Source organism: Anabrus simplex, chromosome 2 (genome assembly GCF_040414725.1).
Source record: "Anabrus simplex isolate iqAnaSimp1 chromosome 2, ASM4041472v1, whole genome shotgun sequence".
Classification (NCBI taxonomy): Eukaryota; Metazoa; Arthropoda; class Insecta; order Orthoptera; family Tettigoniidae; genus Anabrus; species Anabrus simplex.
Genome location: NC_090266.1, coordinates 92,726,639 through 92,754,486, shown reverse-complemented (window position 1 = coordinate 92,754,486; position 27,848 = coordinate 92,726,639). Strand labels below are relative to the sequence as shown.

General features: G+C 39.2%; 1 protein-coding gene across 1 annotated transcript in view; it reads right to left on the bottom strand.

The window, feature by feature from the left end:
• Srp14 (signal recognition particle 14) overlaps window positions 1-27,848 on the bottom strand; it is a 113,868-nt gene that overhangs the window by 17,664 nt on the left and 68,356 nt on the right. Inside the window, exon 3 of the mRNA XM_067140320.2 lies at window positions 20,580-20,692. Coding sequence (XP_066996421.1) covers window positions 20,580-20,692 — 113 coding nt within the window. The remainder of the gene's footprint in view (window positions 1-20,579; window positions 20,693-27,848) is intronic.

The following is a 27,848-nucleotide window of genomic DNA, read 5'->3' as shown; positions in this document are numbered from 1 at the left end:
TAAACAAGAGCACGTAGCTGTGACGTCATGGTCACGTAATCAATCCTTAGCTCTACATCGTTAAGAGCAGCATTAGGATTAGCTATGTTTAAAAATTTTGGGAACAGAGCAGCAGTATGAATAGCCATGTTTCAAAGCGTGTACACATCACCCATCTATTTTACATGCATCGACCCTCGTACTGAACTTCTTCCGCTAGATCGTGCTGCTATCTTAGCATAACCTATACGTACGATTTTACAGTACAAAGAATAGCCATATTTCAAAGCGTGTACATATTACCTATCGATTTTGCATGCATCGACTCTCGTACTAAACTTCTTCCGCTAGACTGTGCTGCTATCTTAGCATAATTTATACACGTGAACTTACAGTACAAAGAATAGCCATGTTTCAAAGCGTGTACACATTACCTATTGATTTCACATGCATCAAATATCGCACTAAACTTCATCCGATAGATTCTGCTGCTATCTTAGCATAACTTGTACGCATGAACTTAAAGTACAAAGAATAGCCATGTTTCAAAGCGTGTACAACTTATTGATTTTGCAAGCATCGAATCTCGTACTAAACTTCTTCCGCTAGATTGTGCTGATATCTTAGCATAACCTATACCCATAAATTTAAAGAGCAAAGAATAGCCATGTTTCAAAGCGTGTACACATCACCTATCGATTTCGCATGCATCGAATCTCGTACTAAAACTTCTTCCGCTAGATTATGCTGCTATCTTAGCATAACCTATGTGCATGAACTTAAAATGCAAAGAATAGCCATGTTTCAAAGCGTGTACACATCACCCTGAACTTCTTCCGCTAGATTGTACTGCTATCTTAGCATAACCTATAAGCGCGAACTTAAAGCATAAAGAATAACGATTAACAGCGCGTACACATCACCTATTGATTTTGCATGCATCGACTATTTTTTACCGCCGGAGTGTACAACGATTCCATATGTGTATTGCTAACCTATGTGTATAAACTTAAAGCATAAAGAAGAGCTATGTTCTAAAGCGCGTACACATCACGTATCGATTTTGCATGCATCGACTTTCGTATTAAACTTCTTCCACTAGAGCGTGCGACAACCTTATAAGTATGCTGCTAACTTAGTATAACTTATACGCATGAACTTAAAGCATAAAGAATAGCGATGTATAAAAATCTTGTGAACATAGCAGCAGCAGTAAGAATAGCAATGTTTTAAAAGCGTGTACGCATTGTCTATCGATTATACATGCATCAACTAGAGTACTAAACTTCTCCCACTGGAGTGTGCTGCTATCATAGCATAAATTATGTGCACGAACTTAAAGCACGAAGAATAGTTAAGTTTCAAAGCGTGTACACATCACCTATCGATTTTGCATGCATCAACTATTATACTAAACACATTCCGCTAGAATGTACAACGTTCACATGTGTTTGTGCTGCCACATTAGCATGATCTATGCACACAAACTTAAAGCACAAAGAATAGCGATGTTTAAAATCTTGCGAACATAGTAGCAGTAAGAATAGCACGGTTTAAAAGCGTGTACATATCACCTCTTGATAATGCATACATCAACTATCGTACTAAACAACTTCTACGCAAGCGTGCGACCATCGCTTGTACATGTGCTGCTATCTTAACATAACGTATGTGCACGAACTTAAAGCATAAAGAATAACTATGTGGAAAAAATATCTTGTGAACATAGCAGAGTGTTAACTGCGTAGGCGAGGATTTTTCAACTTCGCATGCTGACGTAGCATACCGCATAACCGTAACGTCACAGCTAGGTGCTCTTGTTTAGTAAACCAAGCCACGTGCTTTTTTGACAGCTGTCTTCTTGACGGACCCTAACCTCACATTGAAGGACAATAAAGCGTCGCTAACCTCACTGCTGCCATCTTTACGGCGGTAAACCTCAAGGCTACCACCTTATGTATGTTATAGCGCGGAATTTAAAATCCAACAACAGAACGTCGCTAACCTCACTCTTGCCATCTTGATGGGCTTAAACCTTACTGTTGCTACCTTGGTTAAACGCTTTTGTGTTAGTTTACTGTTAATCGCTAAGCTGTTCGCATCATAGAAGTAGAGAGTAACGAATGTCAAGTAGATTTAAAGAAGAATCTGTTAGCAGAAGATAGAAGTCCGTCATAGAAAAACCTATTTCTAGGTATATTTGCGAAGAGTGTGGAAAAGCATTTTCCCAAAGCTATCACAAGAGACGTCATGAGATATCATGTAGGACAGTTTTTCAATGCAAACATTGTAGAAGAGAGAGTTCAAGAACACATACAACGCTCAACGTCATGAAGCCGCGTGTAATGTAGCTTCATCGGGAACAAAATACAAAGAGCTCAACCATATTCAAGCGAACACTGATTTATGTTTAAAAAGTACACCTCTGAGAGATATTTTTAATTCTCCCTTGTTGTCTAGGCCTGCTGCAAGTTCTGTTACTAAGCACAAACTTCAAGATAAAGAGAGGCAAGATCATGATTATGATAATAAGGATAATGATGTTGATCAAAACAGTAGTAAAGGGAAAGTAGAAGAAGACGAAAATCTTAATGTTTCATTGCCATCACAGCTTGATGATTTTACTTCATTTCCTAAGCCTACTACACGTTCTGTCGCAGTGCAAACATCTCAAGAAGAGATGCAAGGTAAAGAAGAAGGAAATTTCAACGCTTCATCGCTATCGAAACAAGTTAAATTTGTACCTAGAAACGCTACTGCTGAAGCACGTATTACATCAAAACAAGTCCCTACACATCAACTGTCTGCATATAGACTCAAAGTTCACAACAAGCCTCTGTTACCCTATGTAGATATAAGATAATGTAAAGACCTAAACGTACTCGTAAAACATTTACAACTGCTAAGAGCCTATCATGATGCTGGTTACACACAGTACAAAGAAGATATTTTTGAAACAGAGCATGAATTACGTCGTGTAGGTATTATTAAGTGAGCGCTTACCCTCACCTAAGTCATCCATCTGTAGTATATAGTTGATCGAGTAGCTATATTCGTATAGATTATTTCCCAACATTCTCCCCTCCTTAGGGTGTTAACTCCGCCTCTAGTTGTAGAGCCGGTCTCAAGCCCGGATGAAGAGAGGAGAGGCACCCTAGCCCTTTAGCCTATTAGCCCTACAAGGAATGTGCGGTAATCTAATCTTCTTAGAACAAAGGTATCCCCTGACATGTTCTAAACACATGTTGTATCGAGTACAGTGTTCTATTTCAGTCTTGATCACTTATTTAGTGTTCTAAACACTTCAATCAATGTTCCGATCACATGATAAAGTTAACGGTGTAGAGTGCAGTGTTCGATTCTAGTCTTGCTATGTTTCTTTAGTGATTTGCAAGTCTAAACATGCATAATGACGTCATCACTGCAGCACGTGCTTACTCTAGCTATCCCGATGCAGGTTTAAACTTGTCCGATAGAGCTATGCCTTGATATAAGAGGAGGCCTTAACAGCTTATGTATAGCCGCTATTGTTTACAGATAGCTGCTGTTAAGAAAAAAGCACTTAGAATTTTTCAAATTACCCGCCACCACATTTCAAAGGTATGAGGTTTAGTGCTGTAAAGATACCTGCACGATGCAAAGCTAGCTTTCTTCATCAGAGCAGCCACCATCTTGTGTGAGCACCTCTAGGCCGTATCATAAGGAGCTGTGTATAGTCACCGTCTTGTCGCTGCTACCTTGCGCAAGCACCCCTAGGGCGTCTCGTAAGAGCAGCAGCCATCTTGTGCAAGCGCTCTTAAGCTGTCTCATAAGAAGCTATGTATAGCCGCCATCTTGTAGAATTAGATAGCTGGCAATGCCAAAGGGCCTAAGTAGGAATCGAACCGTCGATCTCATCATTAGACTATGTTTTTCTTATGCTATCATGTTCCTCATATTGCGAACCAAGGTATTGGGCAGAAAAATTTTGCCCGTTTTGCTCTACGATGCACCGTTTTCGAGATATTTAACATTTTGCATTTAAGCCCCAAATTTAATGAATCGAACTAGCACGACCCGTTAGCCTCTAAGCTAGCTTTCTTCATAAGAGCAGCATCCTTAGGGCGTCTCTAGCCATCCTGTGCAAGGACCCTTAAGCCGCCTCATAAGAACAACCGCCATCTTGCGCAAGCATCCCTAGGGAGTCTCATAAGGAGCCTTGTATAACTGCCATCTTGCGCAAGCACCCCAAGGCGTCTCATAAGAACCTATGTATAGCGGCCATCTTGCATAAGCACCTTTAAGGAGTCATGTATAGCCACCATCTTGTGCAATTAGAGTCGAGAGATGGCTGCTGTAGAATTTTTCTTTTTAAATTACCCGCCACCATATTTCAAAGGTATGTACCTAAAGAGGTTTGCGTTGTAAGATGGCGGATGACAGCTGACAAAAAGCGTGTGAGTTTGTTTACTAAACAAGAGCACGTGGAATTTTTCAATTTGCTGCCACCACATTTCAAAGGTATCTAGCTAAAGATGGCAGCACGGTGCTCTCTTGATTAAAGATGGCGGATGACAGCAAACAGAACTTTTCAAATTGCCGCTACTACATGTCATAAAGAGGCCAGCACGGTGCTCTGTGGATTAAAGATGGCGGATGACAGCTGACGAAATTGCCCGCATGATGACAGCACAGTGCTCTATTGATTAAAGATGGCGGATGACAACTGTCAAAAAAGCACGTGGCTTTGTTTCCAAATAAGAGCACATAGAATTTTTCAAATTGCCGCCACCACATTTCAAAGGTATCTAGCTAAAGGGTGCAGCACTGAGGTTTGTGATGCAAGATGGCGGATGGCAGCTGTCAGAAAAAAGCATGTGAGTTTGTTTCCAAACAAGAGCACGCAGAATTTGCCACCGCCACAAAGAGGGCAGCACGGTGCTCTCTTGATTAAAGATGGCTGCTGTCACGTGGAATTGCCTGCCACCACATTTCAAAGGTATCTAGCTAAAGAGGGCAGCACGGTGCTCTCTGGATTAAAGATGGCTGCTGTCAAAAAGCATTTTTCAAATTATCTGCCACCACATGTCAAAGGTAAGTAGCTAAAGAGGGCAGCACTGTGCTCTATAGATTAAAGATGGCGGATGACAGCTGTCAAAAAAACACGTGGATTTGTTGACCGATTCAAATCTCGCGCTATTGAGGTTAAGTTGGTAGCACTGAGGTTTAGGCCCGTTAAGGTGGCAGCACTGCGGATGACAGGTGACGAATTTGCAGCTACTGCGATAAAGAGGGCAGCACGGTGCTCTGTAGTTTAAAGATGGCGGATGACAGCTGTCAAAAAGCACGTGGATTTGTTTACCGATTCAAATCTTGCGCTAGTGAGGTTAAGTTGGTAGCATTAAGGTTTAGGCCCATCAAGATGGCAGCACTGAGGTTAGCGATGCGTTGTTGTCCGTCAAAAAGCATGTGGCTGTCAAAAATCGCGTGGCTTTGTTTACCTATTCAAATCTCGCGCTAGTTAGGTTAAGTTGGTATCACTGAGGTTTAGGCCCGTCAAGATGGCAGTACTGAGGTTAGCGATGCATTGTTGTCTGTCAAAAAGCACGTGGCTGTCAAAAAATGCACGTGGCTTTGTTTACCAATTCAAATCTCGCGCTAGTTAGGTGAAGTTGGTACCACTGAGGTTTAGGCCCGTCAAGATGGCAGTGCTGAGGTTAGCGATGCGTTGTTGTCTGTCAAAAAGCACGTGGCTGTCAAAAAATGCACATGGCTTTGTTTACCAATGCAAAGTTCGTGCTAGTTAGGTTAAGTTGGCAGCACTGGAAGAGGCCTCTGGCTGTGGTGGTGGTGGAGGAGGCCTCTGGAACCCGGTGATGGTGGTGGCCGCCGAACCATCCAATTATACTACTTCTTTAGGATGCGAATACATAAATTCATCCAGTTCCTTCTTCCAGAAGCTCTTCAGAGGTTTGTCAACTCCAACATCCGTGGACTCAAGTGGCTAGCATGGCTATCCATCAACCAAACAACTGGTCTAGCAGTGGGGGAGGATGTTAACAAAAAAATGTCCGAACCACTCAAGAAACAAAATTCTGTGTTGATCCAGCCAGTATTTGATAGGCAAACCGAGCCTCGAGAAATTTTCTCACCAACACCATCAACCATTCGAATGCTTTTAAAGATGACCATCGGAGGTACTGAGAATCCAGATGCACTGACACTCCAACACTGTTGTAGTAACACCTCTTTCCGAATAACTTTGCTTGTAGATATATTTCATTCCTACAAGGGTTACTAGTTTGCCCGATTTCATGATGTAGGCAAGTCCTGTTTCATCCACATTCCAAAAATCATCCTGCCAATTCTGTCAATCCCAAGGGCTCTGCAAGCATTTCCAGCTTGGTATAAAAATCATTTAAGATTTCATGGTTTGTCACTGATGCTCGATACACTGTTAGATTCTCTCGCTGCCTCAGTGTAAGACTATAGCATTCTTTGAAATGTTGCCACCAAAGCCAGCCAGCCATTTGCTTGGTTTATGAAAAGGGTGTGGGACTCCAGATTGCTCTACTAAATGATAGGCAATATACCTATACTATACCAGGAATACTGTTCTAAGTTAGAGTCCCTGATGTGTGAAGTTATATTGCCCGCCGAGCGAGCTCATCCAGCAGCCTACGAGCATGCCAGCTGAGAGCGACGAGGAGTTGTGACGTCACGAAATGTGGAACGCGGTCAGGTCCACGTTGCATCAGCCGATAGAATGTTCGATTCTTTCCATCGATATCCTTTGAGTGGATTAAGGCACGAAGAGATGAACTACGTCGTCGTGTAGCCCAATTTTTTATGATTATGACTCCCAAGTTTGAAAGAAATATGTTAAGAATTAAGGGAGATATTAGAAGAAATAAAACAGTCACAATTTCTAGGGGATTCCATACAAAAAGGCAGGCATTTCGCCTGTCAAGCCAGTCTACTTTGTGCCACAGTCGAGGCTGGTCGGTCGGCTGTTGGTCATGAAAGTTTAAGTCCACGTACTATTGAACTCTGATTCTACAACGCATCTGCAAGACTTAGAAGAATTATGGTATCATTTGCGTGTGGTAATAGAAGTTGTGTATCAGTTGAGACGTGACTTGTTAAGGTGTTTTAACCCTTTCCGCTCGTGTGTCGACCCTGAGTCGACACAATGTTTCGCTGCTCGTTGCTAGGTTACCTGGAATGCCAGGGCTTTTGTACTTCGTTTCGTAAGTGCTGGTCCCTTCCGGAAACTGAAATAAACCAAATGGGTGTGTTTTAGTTTCTCTTTGCTTGGCAAAATTGCTCCGTTTCCTTGACAATGGAAAGCAGTCCCGTGAAGCAACATGCGGCACACAGTCTGACCGAAGCTGAGATTCTTGCGTCTATTTCAGCTGATTTTTTTTATAGTGACCATGAAAGTGATGAAAATTTTGAATCTGGCAATGAAAGTGATGTATTTATTAGGGATTCAAATGACGATATTGATATCAGCATCGCAAGAAATCATGGAGGCGGCAATAGTATTTTGAATCGTCCCGGTCCCAGTCATACATTGCTGACTTCAAACATACCTTGGAGATCGCGGAGAACGGGTGATGCAAGATTACCCAAATTTCCTTACAGATTAGTCAGTGTATTCATAAATTGTGGCAATAGACCTAAAATAGAACTAGAGTACTGGTAGCTATTTTTTACTGATCAGTTGATAACCTCTATTGTCCATGAGACAAACAAATTTGCCGAAATGAAGTTATAGCAAAATACTCCACTTCAGAACAGATCTATCTGGTTTTTTTGGAAAGCTGTGACATTAGAAGAGCTGAAGGCATTTATTAGTGTAATTATTAACACGGGGATGAACAGTAAGGCAGAAATGTCGGATTATTTTAGTGCAGACTGGTTGGATAAGCAAGCAGGGCTCCATCCAAGCATTTGCTTTGAACGCTTCCACACACTCAAGACATACCGTTAAGAAAGTGAAAAACATGATTTTGTGTCATGTACAGGCCATACATTCATTAATTTTGTAGTTTCTTCCTGTATATATTGTTACAACCAGTACTTAACACCAGGTTTTAAAATATGAAGAATGCTGACAGAAATAAATACGAGTTGGGAGAAATCAGGACGTACAAATAATTCGAGTGGAAAGGGTTAACTATTTACAGGAACAGTGTGATCCGAACTTATGTTTCCTCACTAGTACGATACTACGCTACCATGTACTTAAAGATAATTTGATGTTTGAATTAGAAGAGATGATAGGATTTGAACGACAGTGTTTAAACTTTACAAAGTGATTTAACATTGAATGCTAAAAGTGATAAAACTTTGTCGTTAGTGAAACGTCGAAACTGTCCATAATTTTGTATTTAACCCTAACAAGTGATAAAACTGTGCCAATAGTGAAATGTAATTCAGTGTTTCAAACTGTACAGGTGATTGAATTTTGTGGTAGTAAAACGTCAAAGTGCACAATTACTCTACCAAGGTGTTAGAACATTTCATCAAATTATACGTTTATGTTACAAGCTACTGACACAAGTAGTTGAATTTAACAGTGCTATTGAACTTAGGATTTATTTTCCAAGTAACCAGATTCTTGATAGAACATAGTCTTAGAACTGTGGTTAAATAAACTGGTGCAGTTAACATTTCTTAATTATCCAGATAGGACTTGTGCTGAACCCAGGACGGTTCCAGAAAGGACAGTGTTTTCTTTTTCGCCAATATTTAATCATGAACGGGACTAAATTCACAGAACGAATTCTTTGGTTTCATTTTATTTCAGGAATTAATTTGAACTTGAACTGTGTAAGTTTGAAAGTGGAATATTTTATTTTCTACATCATTATTCAATACCAATATAAATGGTCCGTTGTTGGACATTCTAAATTTTCCAGCTAACTCATTCCTGGTTGCCAGCGTTCCACCCCCATGTGCTAGGGTGGGCTCATCAGTTGGTACCTAGCACACCTACCAAGACGTATGACTAGTGCATACTGTGGAGGCCAGTGCGTAGCTTAATTGTAGCCACCGGCAGTGCCAATGCACTATGAGAGACTTTGTCCCATTACTCATTTACTCATTCGGAACAAATATTTCAGATTCCCTATGGGAATCAACATCTATAACAACATTTTTCAGCCGAAGTTCTCATATTTAACTTTCATACAGGGACATTTATTTTCCATGGCTGATACATTACAGATTCAATTATGAGTTCAATTTAATTTATTACTTAACTCAATCCAGTGGTAATGACTGAGTACGTCAAGTTCAGTGATATTACAACGCAATTATTCGGTGTCATCAAACTGTGAGGACAGTTTTTTTTTTTTTTTTTTTTTGCTATTGGCTTTACGTTGCACCGACAGATATGTCTTACGGTGACGATGGGACAGGAAAGGGCTAGGACTGGGAAGGAAGCAGCCGTGGCCTTAATTAAGGTACAGCCCCACAGCCCCAGCATTTGCCTGGTGTGAAAATGGGAAACCACGGAAGACCATCTTCAGGGCTGCCAGCAGTGGGGTTCAAACCTACTATATCTCGAATATTGGATACTGGCCGCACTTAAGCGACTGCAGCTATCGAGCTCGGTGTGAGGACAGTTTATCGCCACTTGTGATTTGTTTAAAAATCGCCATTAACAATAATTTTGTTTGTGCAGATCAAATACTTTAAGAGTCCATTTCGAATCCTTGTGCAGTGTTACACCCGATACTACGAGTGCTCCTAGATCATCTAGATCTTCTAGATATTCAAGACCTTCTAGAAATTCGAGACCTTCCTGGAAGATGGTGCCACTATGAAAGAACATTGCGATCCCGCACTGTACCAGGACCAGTTCAATCCCAGGAGAAATACACGTTGTAACTGTTGTGCTGAGGTGATGTTGAATTCTGATTTTATTTTATGAATAAACTTTTGAGCAAAATTAAAAACATTCCATTATACTTATTTTACTTCCCTCTCCCCTGTAACAAATCAGATAGAGACTGGACACTCCTGTGTAGAGTCTCGTGTTCAGCTAGCCGACGTAATAAACATTTACTGTTACAATAACTTATTTGGTTTACTGTTAGGCCGAACCCAAGCTCCTGAATTATTATAATGTAGTTGTCCAGTTTAACCTCCAAATCACTACTCATTCCAAATGGCTTGTCAATTTTGGTACGTTTGTAGGTGGGCTGGCACAAGGTTGTACTTGACAGTTGTAATTCATGTTGGCACCACTACAAAAATGAAATGAAGAACGTCACCCATCAATCAGAATCACCAATCTACTACTTTTAATGTCAGATACAGTTACGCATTTTATTCATGTTAATTCGTATTTTATTCCATATAGTGCTTATAATCCTTTATTCACTTACACAAATATGAGCATTTAAAAAAAATATTATAAGGTTTTAGCGAGCCACAAAATAAATACAAACTATTTTCAGTTGATTGTTGTTGGCAATATGGGTAGTATGGTGGTGCCATCTATATCTAGCCTGACTACCATATTGAAGTGTTGCCATTTCGTCTGTCATCGCTAGCACGTGGTCAGGTGTGATTTGCGTGTTTGTGAAAGTTTTGTTTTCTTTGTGAGATAATTGTGAAATTTTATTTTAACGAATGCAGTGCGATGTCATGTAAACGACAACATAGTTATGAACCGCTAAGTGATAATCCTTTGTGCTGTGGAGTGGCCCTTAATAGTCAGGCATTAGAATTAGTGTGGAGAACTTGTGATTTTTACGAGAGGGAGAGGAAATTCGTACGCTTGTATAGCCGTCTCTCTGTTCCTGCAGATCAAGTTATGGAACGCATATGTCAAACATTAGGGCTTTCAAAGCATACTGCTATTCAGACAGGTGTTCGCCTCCAATAACAGAAGGAAAAAGGGACTGGGGAACATAGAAGTAGTGGAAACAGGGCAGATAATAGGGACTTGTTTCACAGCACTCCAGGAAAGAAAGGAATTAAGCTATCTCCTGTTACAGGAATTAATTATTTCCAGGCTGATGCAATACGAAGACACGTGTATAATTATTACAGCTGAAAGTCCCTTCTGTCATTGTTATGGACAATGCATCTTACCACTCCGTAATAATGGACAAGACCCCTACTTCGAGCATCCGTAAAGAACTGTTAGTGGAATGGCTGCAGGAAAGAAATATTCCAGCACACATGTGTATGACTAAATTAGTCGACGAGGTAGCGAAGGAACAAGGGCACGAGGTTATTAGGTTGCTGCCGTACCACTGTCATTTCAACCTCATTGAGATGGTAGCAGTACGGTATGGGGTGAAGTAAAACATTAAGTACGCACTAATAACAAGTCCTTCACAATTACTGAAGTGGAAGGACCGTTACGAGAGATTATTGCTCGAATGGACGCAGCTTTGTGGAGGAAGAAAGTTAACCATGTCACAACATTCATTAACTCGGGAATAGCAATACATGGCATCAACAGTGACTGTCAGGAGTTGATGATCTGCCTAGAAGACAATTACAATGACAACGAAGGCGACGGCAGTGATAGCAGTGATCTGGAAGGTATCGAGCCTCTACCTGTATAAAACAGGTATTAAAGTAAGGTTTCTGAATTTTCATAAATTTTATAGATTTTACTTGAAACCTTTTGTGTTAGCATCGATTATTCTAACATTTATTGGTGTATTTAAAGTGAGATTCTTGTTGGTCAATTTCTTCCATATTTTCTAACATCGCAATAATAAGAACTTCGTAGTATATGCATCTCCTTTCATTTTGTGTTATGAAACACTCCTACTGGTGTGTTTAAAGTTTTATTTTTGTCGGCCGATTTCATTTGTGTTGTGTATCATCACGATGAGATTAAAAGAATTTCTCCCATGTTTTAAAAACTCAAGTGTCGTGCAATCAGCTGTTGTTGCAGTGGCAACAACGCTTCATGCACCATTGCAGTGTGACTAATACTGTGCGCAGCTGTCATGTGCAACTTTATGCTGGCCCACCTATAACAAGGAAGCCATACTCAGTTAAATATAACTTAAAGGCTTTTTCAGTCCATCAAATATAATCAAATGTAATATAAGTATTACACTATAACATACCTATAAAATAATACACTATTAAAAAGAATAAATCAAAATCAATCAAATTAATTAATACTGATCTGCATTTAGAGCAATCGCCCAGGTGGCAGATTCCCTATCTGTTGTTTTCCTAGCCTTTTCCTAAATGATTTCAAAGAAATTGGAAATTTATTGAACATCTCCCTTGGTAAGTTATTCCAATCTCTAACTCCCCTTCCTATAAATGAATATTTGCCCCAGCTTGTCCTCTTGAATTCCAACTTTATCTTCACAGCCCAAACTTTGCAAAATTTTTGTAACGCTACTCTTTTGTCGGAAATCACCCAGAACAAATCGAGCTCCTTTTCTTTGGATTTTTTCTAGTTCTTGAATCAGGTAATTCTGGTGAGGATCCCATACACTGGAACCATACTCTAGTTGGGGTCTTACCAGAGACTTATATGCCCTCTCCTTTACATCTTTACTACAACCCCTAAACACCCTCATAACCATGTGCACAGATCTGTACCCTTTATTTACAATCCCATTTATGTGATTACCCCAATGAAGATCTTTCCTTATATTAACACCTAGATCCTTACAATGATCCCCAAAAGGAAATTTCACCCCATCAACACAGTAATTAAAACTCAGAGGACTTTTCCTATTTGTAAAACTCACAACCTGACTTGTAACCCCGTTTATCAACATACCATTGCCTGCTGTCTGTCTCACAACATTTTCGAGGTCACGTTGCAGTTGCTCACAATCTTGTAACTTATTTATTACTTTATAGAGAATAACATCATCTGCAAAAAGCCTTACCTCTGATTCCACTCCTTTACTCATATCATTTATATATATATATAAGAAAACATAAAGGTCCGATAATACTGCCTTGAGGAATTCCCCTCTTAATTATTACAGGGACAGATAAAGCTTCACCTACTCTAATTCTCCGAATAATAATAATGTTATTTGCTTTACGTCCCACTAACTACTTTTACGGTTTTTGGAGACGCCCTAATTCTCCGAGATCTATTTTATAGAAATATAGAAACCCATTCAGTCACCCTTCTGTCTAGTCCAATTGCACTCATTTTTGCCAGTAGTCTCCCATGATCCACCCTATCAAATGCTTTAGACAGGTCAATCGCGATACAGTCCATTTGACCTCCTGAATCCAAGATATCTGCTATATCTTGCTGGAATCCTACAAGTTGAGCTTGAGTGGAATAACCTTTCCTAAAACTGAACTGCTTTCTATCTAACCAGTTATTAATTTCACAAACATGTCTAATATAATCAGAAAGAATGCCTTCCCAAAGCTTACATACAATGCATGTCAAACTTACCGGCCTGTAATTTTCAGCTTTATGTCTATCCCCCTTTCCTTTATACACAGGGGCTACTATAGCAACTCTCCATTCATCTGGTATAGCTCCTTCGACCAAACAATAATCAAATAAGTACTTCAGATATGGTACTATACCCCAACCCATTGTCTTTAGTATATCCCCAGAAATCTTATCAATTCCAGCCACTTTTTTAGTTTTCAACTTTTGTATCTTATTGTAGATGTCATTGTTATCATATGTAAATTTTAATACTTCTTTAGCCTTAGTCTCCTCCTCTATCTGGACATTATCCTTGTAACCAACAATCTTTACATACTGCTGACTGAATACTTCTGGCTTTTAAAGATCCTCACATACACACTCCCCTTGTTCATTAATTATTCCTGGAATGTCCTTCTTGGAACCTGTTTCTGCCTTAAAATACCTATTCAGACCCTTCCATTTTTTGCTAAAATTTGTATGACTGCCAATTATGCTTGCCATCATGTTATCCTTAGCTGCCTTCTTTGCTAGATTCAATTTTCTAGTAAGTTCCTTCAATTTCTCCTTACTTCCACAGCCATTTCTAAGTCTCTTTCTTTCCAGTCTGCACCTCCTTCTTAGTCTCTTTATTTCTCTATTACAATAAGGTGGGTCTTTACCATTCCTTACCTCCCTTAAAGGCACAAACCTGTTTTCGCATTCCTCAACAATTTCTTTAAACCCATCCCAGAGTATGTTTACATTTTTATTTACCGTTTTCCACCGATCATAGTTACCTTTAAGACCTTCCTTTCTATCACATTTATTTTTAACTACGACAAAAACAGCTTCATGATCACTAATACCATCTATTACTTCAGTTTCTCTATATAGCTCATCTGGTTTTATCAGCACCATGTCTAGAATATTTCCCTCTAGTTGGTTCCATCACTTTTTTAATAAGCTGGTCTTCCAATATTACCTTATTCACCATTTGTTGATCATGCTTTCTGTTGTTCGCATTCCCTTCCCAGTCAACATTTGGCAAGTTCAGGTTACCTGCTATATAATGTTCCTTTCTGTGTCGTTCTACACATAGCTCATTATCCTATCAAAAAGGTCTGCATTATCGTCAGCACTAGCCTTACAAGGTCTGTACACCCCAAAAACATGAAGTTGCCTATTATCTTTACAGGTAAGTCTTACACCAAGAATTTCATCCTTAACTTTTTTATAGCTTACAAACTCTTCTTTCACCAGTTTGAGTACTCCCCCTCCTATCGTTCCTAACCTGTCTGTATGATAAAAACTCCAGTTTATGAGAAAATTTCTGCATCCATATCACTTCTCAGCCATGATTCAATTCCTATTGCAATATCTGGTAAATATACAAAGGTTATTCAGAAAGTTTCTCTGCAAGTTTCTCTATTTTTTTCTCTGCAAACCACGTTTTAAAATTAAATTGGTACTGTAGGAACTTTCATTGGGGTATGGTGGTTGCACCTGACCTTCAACAGCATGTGCTTGCTCCGCATTCGTCAGTACGGTGCCAGCTGCCATTGAGCTATCACATGAAAGCATAAACGTTTTTGAACTCCGTTTTGTTATTTGCATTTTCACGGTGAAAAATGAAACGCCTTTAAATATTCATCATTTAGTGTGTGTTTATGGTGAAGAATGCATGAGCATCCAAATGGTTCACCACTGGCGTTCATGTTTCCTGGAAAGATGGCAAAATATGCATGACGACGAGTGCAGCGGCAGGCCCGTTAGCGCTACAGGAAATGCAGCCACTGTTGCAATTCCAAATGTGGTGGACAAAGATCAACGCATCAGCATTGATGAGATAATGAATAGACTGCCTCCTGGTATGGAAATTGGACGTTCCTCTATTGCGATGATTTTGCCGGATGTCTTGCAGTATAGAAAAGTCTGTACAAGATGGGTCCAACATTTGCTTATTGATGGTCACAAGCAACAACGGATCGAGGTGGCCCGAGCTTTCCTGCAAATGCTTCAAAGACAGGGAGATCAACTGTTTTCCCGCATTCTTACTGGAGATTAAAGCTGGGTGCATCATTCAACTCCACAAACAAAACAACAAAGCATGGTACCAATATAGTTGGTCCGTTATTGGACTCATTCCTGGTTGCCCAGCATTTTATCCCAGTGTGCCAAGTAGGGCTCATCAGTTGGTAAATGGCACACTCACCAAGACGCATGGCTAGTGCATACCGTGGAGGCCACTGCGTAGGCTATTTGGAGTCACCGGCAGTGCCAATGCACTATGACACTCTTTGTCTCATTTTCAAAAATTGATGCCTGCCTGGCCATCAGATGATAAAGATGTTGATTCCCATAGGGAACATGAAATAATTGTTCCAAATTAGTAAATTTATAATTTTTTTTGCTAGGGGCTTTACGTCGCACCGACACAGATAGGTCTTATGGCGACGATGGGACAGGAAAGGCCTAGGAGTTGGAAGGAAGCGGCCGTGGCCTTAATTAAGGCACAGCCCCAGCATTTGCCTGGTGTGAAAATGGGAAACCACGGAAAACCATTTTCAGGGCTGCCGATAGTGGGATTCGAACCTACTATCTCCCGGATGCAAGCTCACAGCCGCGCGCCTCTACGCGCACGGCCAACTCGCCCGGTAAATTTATAATACCAATATAGTATTACATATTTATAATTTATAATATCAATATAGTATTATATTGGTATTATAAATTTACTCATTCGGAACAAATGGTTCATGTTCCCTACGGGAATAGAATGTAATATTAATATTAATATGAGGAAAGAGATTCTGTATGGCTTAATATACACCAACAAACAATAAAATAAAAGAATGTTTGCAGCAAATGCACTGGCAGCTGTAAAAGGACAGATGGTTCTTCATCTGACCCCTTACAACTGTTGACCTCAACCCCACAGATCTGGTATGGTCGAAAATTGAAGTGTATTAAGAAAACATAGTGCGGTGGGGAACATGTCATATCACCAATTAAAGGAAATAATAATAATAATAATAATGTTATTTGTTTTACGTCCCACTAACTACTCTTTTACGGTTTTCAGAGACGCCGACGTGCCAGAATTTAGTCCCGCAGGAGTTCTTTTACGTGCCAGTAAATCTACCGACACGAGGCTGACGTATTTGAGCACCTTCAAATACCACTGGACTGAGCCAGAATCGAACCTGCCAAGTTGGGGTCAGAAGGCCAGCGCCTTAACCGCCTGAGCCACTCAGCCCGGCAATTAAAGGAAAAAAGACTGTCAGTGTATTCTCTGAGGTCACAGCTTAGGACTACGAAAGTTCATGCAGGCATGTGGTCAATTGAGCAAGAATACTGGAGAAAAGATGGCATCATGGAACTAGCAACCGGCGTCAAAGTTCGAGATGATTTAATGCATCATTTTGGGGCTTAGTCTTCTGCGATGGCGCTAGTGCGTTGGAGCAAATTCACGGCCATTAAGCCGCTCATAATTATGCTGATATTTTGGAGAACCTGTTGCTTCCTTTCACCCTAGAATGTAATCACAAAGGATTCATTTTCCAGGGACAGGCGTGGTTTTGGTGGAAGCTCGAGATGCTGGTTTTAGATTGCCCTCCCTAAACCCCATCCCCGAAATTTAATGGACCTAAATGTCATACAGAATGTAGACATGCCAACTTTCTAAAGTAAAATATAAGGAGAAATTTGGCAGCGAATCGAGACGTATTACGACACATCACTGATGGCAGAACCTGTACTAATTCATTATAATTCAATACATTAACAATTCTATTTGGCCTACATATAAATATTTTTCATCATTTATATGTGAATTTCATTGAGTTCAAGCCTAAAAAATGTTACAATAATGGGATATATTTTCAAGTCGCTTTTATTGCTACCATCAGTAGCAACAGAAAATGCATTCACCTGCAAATGCGATACAATTTTCGCCCTTTCTTCCATGCATATTTCTGTAATGATAGCCATTTTCGTTCTAACATGCCCATATCGTTTAGCGATTTCCGAATCAGGAAACATTTTGCGAAATAAAGGTCCCGCGTGATTGGCACAATTTACAGGCAGGTTATGTTCTACGATACATGACGTAAATAACTCCTCGGCATTCGTCACAGGTCTTACATCTTGGTATTTACATGAAAAGTTCAGTTTCTGGTTTCTTTCTACACACTGGACACTCTCCGTATGTTTTTTCATTTGCATATGCATGAGTATATTGCATTTAGCACCATGGGCAACTGAAAAATCACACCTAAATATAGTACATAATGTGAATGTTGGTCCCTTCCTGGATTCACTCAAACACGGAAACTCTTCATTATAAGCACATTTAAACACTGCATCTTATTTCCTTTTTGACATTTTGGCCAAAACAAATATTAAGACACAACACGAGCACTTCTGCAGGTCCTGACCTGGGTATAATCGACGACTATGGCAAGCTACTTCTGAGGTTAGGTTACAAGGTTACTCGCTTGCAAAGAGAATGACTGTATTGTATTATAGACCAAAGAGGAGCACAAGACTGGCCACCGCGCCCTGTACTGCCATCTGGTATCATTATTAGTACTATCGACCAGCCATACTCAGCCATACATCGACAGAACGAGGAAATCCGTGGGAGTTTAAAATAATACGAAAATTATTGATACTGCTCTGAAAATCGGGAGAACGGTTCCAGCGATCGGGAGGAATGATGGAAATTCGGGAGTCTCCTGCTTAAATCGGGAGAACTGGCACGTCTGAGAATGTATGGGCAAGGTTAAAACGTAGGAGGCTTGATGTCTACACAGATGACCCACCAATGAATGCAGACCAGTTGTGGGATGAAGTTCTCAGGTTCAGAGAAGATCTAGTTTGGATGAAGATTATTTCTACAACATGCTGAATTTCATATTGCAGAAAAATCCAAAGAACTCAGGAAGCCTAGAGCATGTGGACAAACTACTAGTTCTGCATCCCTGTTTGTTATGCTTCTGAATTTTTCGTTTTTATTTTGTGGAAGGAAGACAGCTTTACCATACAAATATTAATTTTCTTTTGTGTTACCTAAATGTTCTTTCGTGTTACCTTCCTCTGTGCCATGGGCCAGGTAAGGCCTCAAACTAGCCCATGGGATGTTTGAACAGCCATAAGACAGCAACGACATTGCCTGTGCTGGTACTAAAGTGATTAATGGAGGAAGTGGGGATCAAACTTGCGTCTTCTGGATTTCTTCTTGTGGGGACATAGGAAAAGCCTTGTGTACATGACACCAATGTCCAACCCAAAACCCGAAGACTTATTTTAACACAGGATAATTGCAGCATCAGATGAGGTACTTGTGATGCATGATATACAGTATTTGGTAAAATACGTCAGAGTTTACTTTCTAAGTTTTACAATATTTAAAATTCTTCCACCGTTTTGATACTTTTTTTGCCTTTTGGCAAATATTTTATTTGTCAACAGTACATGTTTTGTTCCTTATTTAGGAACATCCTCAGCTGTTATTGTAGCTTAGGTGAATTGCTAAGATTTTAAACACGTTAATTTGCAGGTACATTGATTCACTTAAAAACTACTAAAAATACCAATTAAATTAAATGATATTAAAAAATATGTAGGGGTTAGTGTGTTAATGATATGAGAACGGATGATTACATAGTTGGTCAGCTTAAAAACTATGTATATTCGTTTGAATAGTTGTTAAAAATTTCATTTTGTTACATTAAAATGTCTGTTTGCGGTTAAAAGTTTAAAAAAATGTTTGACTTCGTAACACTGTTCAAATTATTGAATGTTTTATCTTCCGTTCCTTCCAGGTGAGTTGTTATATATTATGAGTTTGCTTATGGTGCCTTTGATTGAGTCTAATGAGGAACTTTGAAGCTGATTGCTGATCAATTTTTGTGAAGGGAGCTTCATTTCAATTTCTGAAATGAAATAAAATAAGGAAATGGGAATTTGTTTTAAAAACATGTGTCTTTACGTAATAACTAAATGTATTAAAAAGTTCTTTACCTTGCTATTGTTAGACTCCAATTCTACTGTGACCCTGGAGGGACGTTTATTGCTGCTTTGCGTCTTATATAGTAATGGTGTGTGCGTTCCGTTGTATGCTCCTCCTTACGGGAGGCAAGGTTGCGGAGAGGGGAGGGGGCGTGTCGGTTACTGTCACGGCATCAACTTTAAAAGGGCTAGGGAGAGGGGATGTACAAAATGGCGGAGTTTCGGTCTTATTTATCCTTTTACTATTTGTATTGCGTCTTTTGCCTAAAATTTCAAGACTTGATATCATTTAATTTAATTGGTATTTTTAGTAGTTTTTAAGTGAATCAATGTACCTGCAAACTAACGTGTTTAAAATCTTAGCAATTCACCTAAGCTACAATAACAGCTGAGGATGTTCCTAAATAAGGAATGAAACATGTACTGTTGACAAATAAAAAATTTGCCAAAAGGCAAAAAAAGTATCAAAACGGTGGAAGAATTTTAAATATTGTAAAACTTAGTGATTAAATTTTGATACAGAAAATGAAGTTGATTACTTGCAAGAGTTTACTTTCCCGTTGTGATTCCTGCACTGAATGTAGTGGGCAAACCTTCAAACAGATTTTGCAAACGACATTCAGTGTCCAGTGTCTAACTTCACACTGCATCCACAAATTACTATCATTTCACTGGATGTTCCGAAATTTTTAGGAATGGAGAGCATTTTGTAATTAAAAAAAAAAAAAAAAAGTCCATCATGTAGTTCCTGATATTCCTAGGCTTCTTCTGATGCAGGGCTTTGTCCTGGATACACATTCCTAATCAAAAGTAGTTTTATTTCGACCCCTCTATGGGCTACTTCAGTTTCTGCACAATCTTTTGAATCACTGGTATAGTGTTTCTAATAATTAATGTGGCTATACACAAATATGTTTCTTATCTAAACATGAGTTTTAATCATAGAGATTCCTTTTAACTTTGTTTTAATTAATTAATAAATGACAAATTTCAAAGACTGGCTCTAATGTCACTTCAAACCAGCAACATGATGAACATTAAATGGAAAGATGGGACATAGTGCATCACCAGTGTAAGGGGCCGATGACCTAGATGTTAGGCCCCTTTAAACAACAAGCATCATCATCATCATCATCATCATCACCACCACCATCATCATCACCAGTCAAGGGAAGTCTTGGGAGCATAATTTTTATGTATTCAAATAAAGTTAACCAACCACAGTGCTGATCTTCTTATTCCTCAGTGTAGCTCGCATTAAACACGTGTATTCAGTTGAATCAGGAAGGGGTTTTCTTCCTTCACAAGGCTTTGGTTTTGTACGCCCATCATCTGGAACAAGCAACATCAATTTTTGTCAATCTATGGAAATGCAATGCATTCCACGCATTAAACATTCTTCTTCATTTGTAACTCATCGTGGGATGCTCGGCTGCTTAAAATTTGACCCCAAATGGTTCCTCTAATACAATTTAAACACACTTACAATGCCAGCCAACACTGTAAGGATTAAACCACAACCTAAGGAACACAGGGAAATTGCCTTAACTAGCAGAATTTCAACAAGTTAAATCTATGATAAGAACCAAATCTTGCAAAAGTATCAAATATACCATAGGAATTCTTCCCTATCACACAAGAACCACTTCTAAACAGTTTTAACTGATATTATACTCCATTCAGTGCTTTCTAAATCCCTAGTGAGAGATATATTTTATGGTATCAATGAAAATGAATTGCAAATTAATCTTGATTTTAAAATTTCTTTCTTTACTTTTATATCAGCCTCACATGCAAGCTAAGGATACTGTTATTTTCAAAATTCCTAACAATAATGAATGGATAATTTGTACTCAGCATATATCACGAGCCTTTTCACTTCTAAAACAAACTCGTACTCAAACTACTGTACACTTAAAGGCTGGTGATATGGGTTTCATGGTCATATCCTAGTTTGTGACTCTAGGTTACAGGGCAAAGCATGAATTAAGTGGTCTTGAAACTACGGATATCAGTAATTGTAGAACTAGAGCAGGCATCTCAGACACATTCTGAGTTACGGCCCTCCCTGTGCTCAGGCGGCTAAGTCTATAGAATCCACTCCTGTTCCCTAAATCATCCAGAGCTCATTTGACCTTTGTGCAAGCAAGGCTAGAACCTTGTTTAGATGATTTTACTGAAGCTCACAATAACATTTCGAGAAAACTTCAGTCCCCGGGAATGTTGGAATCTTTACTTCCATTTGATGGGGCACAATGCTTTAGTCAGGGATCAGGGTGGCGCCATACATCCTCTAAAATATTTTATTTTAAATTCTTTATTCTAAATGTGAAAATTATATCACCAAGTCATTAAGTCAAACTGGTGGAATTTAATCGTGAGGCTTTGGCTGCGGGCTGGCAGGGCACTTGTGGGAAGTAGGATATCCCTCATTACCATTCCTTATAGAACCTAACAGATTAAAGTGGCATCCCCTAACATACCCTCTTTTCCCAACTAAAGCTGTGATGTGGGACCATAAATGTAAGTGACGCTTACAGAAAAAGAAAGAAAAATTAGCTAAGTCAGCACGCAGGATGGATGTGCTGTTTGGATTAAGGTGGAGTTCCATTTGTGCGGCTGTCAAATGAGATGACTGCATGCAGCGGACGCAAGCAGCCGATGCAAGGAGTCGGGTAGTTTCTTTTGCGCAGATGGCATGCGCAATGGCGACTGCTAAGCGGCACATAAAATAAATACAACATTTTTTAATCCACCTTCTCAATACTTGACAATCATGCGATGTTTACAAAAGCATTACAATGTGCTATTACAAGGTACTAGTTTCGGTCCTATAAGGACCATCATCAGCCTAGCCAAGATACATAAGTGTATACCATAGTCCTAAAACAGAGTTATGCGGTGAGAATGAGAGATGCATGGACTGGGGATGTGGTGGAATGATATACATATAAAATGATGAAAATATGAACTGTTGTAGATGTAGCAAAGTTATGCTGAACAGTGACAAATAAAATCTTTTGGTATATGTCTCGTAAAATTACAATATTAAACAACAATTATCTCAAAATTGAATAAAATAATCTCTAGTTGACGAATAGTCCAAGGTTGCACATTTAAGCATTGGTTTATGTCAGATTTTAAACAATGTCCAATGTTTCTATTAAGTTCTAGAAGATATGAAGTTCAACAGTTTATAAGTTTATAACCTAGAATGCTAAGAGGCAGTCTACAACCGATGAAGTTCAGAGACAGATGTTTGTACATTCTAAAACAGCAAGAACTAAGGTGGAGTTTCGCTTGTGTGACTGCCAGATGCGATGATCGCATGCAGCTGCTGCAGGGAACCAGTAGAGTATGTTTGTTTTGAGTGCCAGGTACTAGGCATCGCTTGCGTCTGCTGCAACCACTAGCCGAGATAGCAGCGAGTCTGCAGCAGATGTGTGCATTCGCTTGAAATTTGCCCAATTTTAAGTAATAAATAATTGATTTCATCAGAGATGAAGATTCAAAATTCACTCAACGTGTAGCAGTTCAAAGCTAACTGTATGATTCTTCCAGTAAGAATTATAAGAATGTTATGTTGAGAGAGAATATTTGGGAAAGACTGCCTCCGATTTAGATACGAAAACAGGTGAGAAAACATAAAAGTTTAAAAAGGTGAATACCTGGTATCTTAAGCTGCTCAGCATAATGGAATATATGTTTAATCTAATTTCATATCATAATCTATAATCTTTCTAATTGTGTAATCTAATTTCAGGCGAATATTGTAAAAAAAGATGGAGATGCATCAGACACACCTGGAAATGACTGAAAAGGGATGGTAAATTAGGCACTGTAGCCTGTTCGAAGTGTACCTAGCCCTTGGCTCTGTATTTGGAATTTCTTAATCATGGGTGGGAAATAGGCTTTCGCATGCGGTACCAGAAATAAATTACGAGTATCCTCAAGAAGTAGAAGTAGCTCGGAACAATTCACAAATTACAGGAGAAACTATAGACTTTACAAAGAAAAATTTAATGTTTCCTGCTATTCAATACAATATATTGTATTGTTTTTTAAATTTCCATCATGTCTCTTTTGTTTTTCATTTGTTCCTTCATTATGTTTTTAACACATTTTTAGCTTCTATTATGTAACTAACTTTAACCCCCTTTTTTCACTGAAGATGACTCAAACGAGTCAAAACAAGTTTGACTTTTATTACTCCATCTAATGATGGAGTTATGTATTGAATAGGAGGACACATTCAATTTTCCTTTGTAAAGTGAAAACCGTCAATACGGAATGATTCTAATATCTTGTAATATAAAAGAAACTATAGATTCGATCAGTACTATTGATGGCAGGATTATACAAGCAGAAGCACATGTGGGAGAAGGATCAGACTGCAAACAAGCCAGTTATCGTGATTGCTGGAACAATCAAAGGAAGAAAGGTGCAAACAATCAAGACGCTCACGAAAAGTGAAAGCCAAGACAAGGTGGATTTATTCTACAGAAGTTTGGTACTGTTGGCGAAAAGGTTGTCAATGCAACCACAATCACAAGAGAAATTACGACACTTAGAAATAGTGACAGACCTTGATATTTAAGCCGGTAATGAGGTTATAAACTTAACACATTCACTCCCATAGACGCCTTAAGGCGTTTAAAAGCTGTCTATATGGGAGACCGTATCCGAGTTAAGGCATTTAATGTCGCGCGATATAGCGCTAAATTCGTACAAAGTCATAGTTCGGGTTGAAAACCATAGATGGCTTATAAATGAATAGTCCCTCGCTCTGACTACCTGAACAGAGGGTACATTCCAATACTTACTTTCTTTTTTTTTTCTTTGAGTAAACACAGACCTAAGCCAGTCGTGATATTCTTGTGAGGGTGTGTATTGAAGTGAGTTATTGTCTCACGATAAGAAGATGAGTTACAAAGGCAGTATTCGAAGTGAGTAAATTGAAGACATACTATTAAACAATGATTCTTTGATGAACTCATCCCTGATTTCAGTGATAATGATAGCAATTCCGATGATGATATACCAGACTCTAGGCAAAATGAAATTCAGCACATTCAAATAACCGATACGCATCTGTCTTAATGCCCGCCTGCAATGAATTTCACTGGCCAGCTAGGATTAAATGTTGACATAAAAAATAGCAACAAAATTATGTCTTTTGTCAATTTATTTGCGGATGACGATTTCCTTGAGTACATAGGCTAATTAGATAAACTTTTACACAGAACAAGTTAGTAGTGCAGCACCGTGTCCCTTCACTAAATATTCTATTTTTCAGACGTGGAAACTGGTCGATGTAAATGAGATAAAAAAGCTTTTTGGACTAATATTTGTAATGGGAATAATTGAAAAAACCAGATTTTACAATGTACTGGGCAGAGGACACTGCTTTCCGGTTGTCATGGCATGAACCAGGTTTGAAAACAATTTATCGTTCTTGCACTTTAGCAAGAGCAGTCGCTATGAGGGGAATCCTGATAGGCGATACAAAATTAGGCTGATTCTTGAAAGGCTCATGACCAATTTTCATTTTTGTACACTCCAGATTGGAAAATCACCCTTGATGAAGGAACATTGGCTTGGATGGGCAGCTTGCATTTCAGAGTTTACAATCGAGGAAAAATAACCAAGTATGGGATTTTGGTGAGGATGGCGTGTGAATCCCCTGCAGAGTACATTAGTAAGTTGAAAATCTATGATGCGAGTTGCATGAGCATTCGAGACACTATGTTTGACTTGTTATATCCGTACTATGGCCAGGGGTATACAGTGTACATGGACAATTTTAAAACATTGTAGGCTTAGCCAAGGAACTGCGTGAATGAGAAACTGCTGTATGTGGGACAATAAGGCAAAATAGAGGACTTTCTAAGGAATTCAGTGAAAGGCAAAAGAAGTTGAAAACAGGGGAAATGGCTTTCGATAGGGGCAATGAAATATTGATTGCTATGTTCATGGAAGGATAAAAAGTAATTGGCATAGTTTCAACAGTACATTCCGCAGAAATGGCTAAAGTTCCGAACAGGTTTGAGAAAATTAAAAATGAAACCTGTACGTTTCATTGATTATGATCAGTTTCTGCACGGAGTGGATACAGCTGACCAGTATTTGGCAATGTATCCATTCATGAAGAGAAGTGGCTGAAAGAAAGTTTTTCCACATTTTGCAGTGTACATTTTTTAATGCATTCAGGATTTTCCAAAAATCCAATTCAAACTCCAAAATAACTTTTCTGACATTCACGCAGACAATATGTAGAAACTTCTTACAAGACAGTAAACATGAAGAACCATCAGAAAACGCGAATATTTCTGTGTTGCCGGTCCCATCTCAGTCTTCAATAGGCTCATCAGCATCTACAGTATGTGTAGCCCATCAGTGCAGCCCCCTAAACAAACTCTAGCTAATGATCCACCATTTTGACTTGATGGGAAAATAAAGGAGCATGTACTTCATAAATTCCCAGATATGAAATCAGACAATTTCCCAACTAGACGGTGCAGAGTGTGCGCGAAAACAACATGTGACGTGAAACCAGGTGGTGCTGTGGAAAGTGTGGTGTCATCCAGGAAAATATCAAACCCGGTACCATAGCCTCAAGTACTACTAGTAATCATCTTCTAGGTATGTTAAAATTTTCAATATTGTACCTACGATTGTTTTCTTACAGTAATATTTAATGTAAAATAGTGTGCTATAGAGCTGAGGGCATTTAAAAAGGCTGGGCTGGAGGTTTAAAGCACACGCTGAGAAGCTGATAGTGAATGTGTTAAGTGGTATAATGATTATTTCTTCAGGGCAAAATAATAATTTACTGATAGTTATCGTTTACCGTGCCTCAATGTGAGAGCAAGTTTTTTTTTTCCTTCCGGTGTAACAACTCTTCTTACCGAACTCGATAGCTGCAGTCACTTAAGTGCGACCAGTATCCAGTATTCGGGAAATAGTGGATTCGAACCCTACTGTCAGCAGCCCTGAAGATGGCTTTCTGTGGTTTCACATTTTCGCACCAGGCAAATTCTGGGGCTGTACCTTACTTAAGGCCATCACCGCTTCCTTCTCATTCCTAGCCCTTTCCTGCCACGTCGTCACCATAAAACCTATCTGTGTCGGTGTGATGTAAAGCAACTTGTTAAAAAAAATAAAACAACTCTTCTTACAGCTCTCATACGAAGTTTCTCAATATCGCTCCTAATTGCTGACAGGCCAAAATGAAACTGAATTCTTATTCATCAAAAGAAATTATGAAACTTGCTCTCATCCTACATGATACGGTGTACAGTATACTCTCGATTATCCGGGCTAATGACCGGGGTGAATGGCACGGATAACTGGAAAACAGGGATAATCCAAAAGCATGTGTTTACTGAAAGAAAAATGCCTTATATAATTTTTTAAAAATACAGTACCATATAAAGTAGGCTATAATGCATTTATAAAGATAACCATATTATTGTGCTCTGAAGAAGTCTGTAATGGTTCTCTGCTTTTCGTTGTTCATGTGCTACCTTACCTCGAGATGTAATTTGCATGCGGCAATAATGTCACCATATTCAAACCCTCCTTTGTCCTATATAATCCAACAGGGTATCTATGCACTGTAGAGCCACAGAATGAGAAACACTTTCATCACCTTCTTTTTCTTCAACCTCATTTAAACTGCTAACGTCACTATCATTTCCAGCGCAGACATTAGCAATGTCCTCAATATTGAAGCCTATTGAAAGCCTTGTTCGCACGAATCACTCAAAAACCATTCAGTTAATTGATCCTCGTCAATTACCTCGAACCCTTCAGCTTTCTTAGCGTGAGCAAGAATTTCCTGAGAACTGTCTTCTTTGCAGATATCCTGTTCTTCTATTTGTGGTAGAATTTCCCTCCATGATCGCAATAGGGTGCACGGTTTAACTTTTTCCCAGGCTGTTGCAACTCCACGTACTGCATTAAATAAAAAATACTGTTTTCAGAAATTTTTCAGGAGTTTGGACCTATCGTGTTGCTTCACAGATGCAATAACGATCTAATCTATAAGCTACGTCAGTGCTGTCACATTCAGGGGAAGAAATATGGCAAAAATGAGTCCATCGTCCAACGAACTTTCGTTTGGATGTGAAGGTGCGCTATCCAAAAGCAGCACTGCTTTCTGTGGTAATCCTTTGTTTTTAAGACATTTTCTTACTTCCGGTACGAAATGTTCTTGACACCAACTGAGGAATATTTCCCTAGTCATCCAGGCCCCTGTCTGATTGTAATAAAGAGGCAGGGTTTTGGCTTCAGTACCCTTGAATGAATGGGGCTTCTTGGCTTTCTCAATCATTACAAGCTTCATTTTGTGGCTTCCGGAGGCATTTCCACAGTGCATGATTATAACACGTTCTTTACAATTTGTATCCAGGAGCAGACTTTTCCTTTTGTGAAGCAAGAGTTTTTGAAGGAAGACATTTCCACATTAGCCCTGACTCAGCATTAT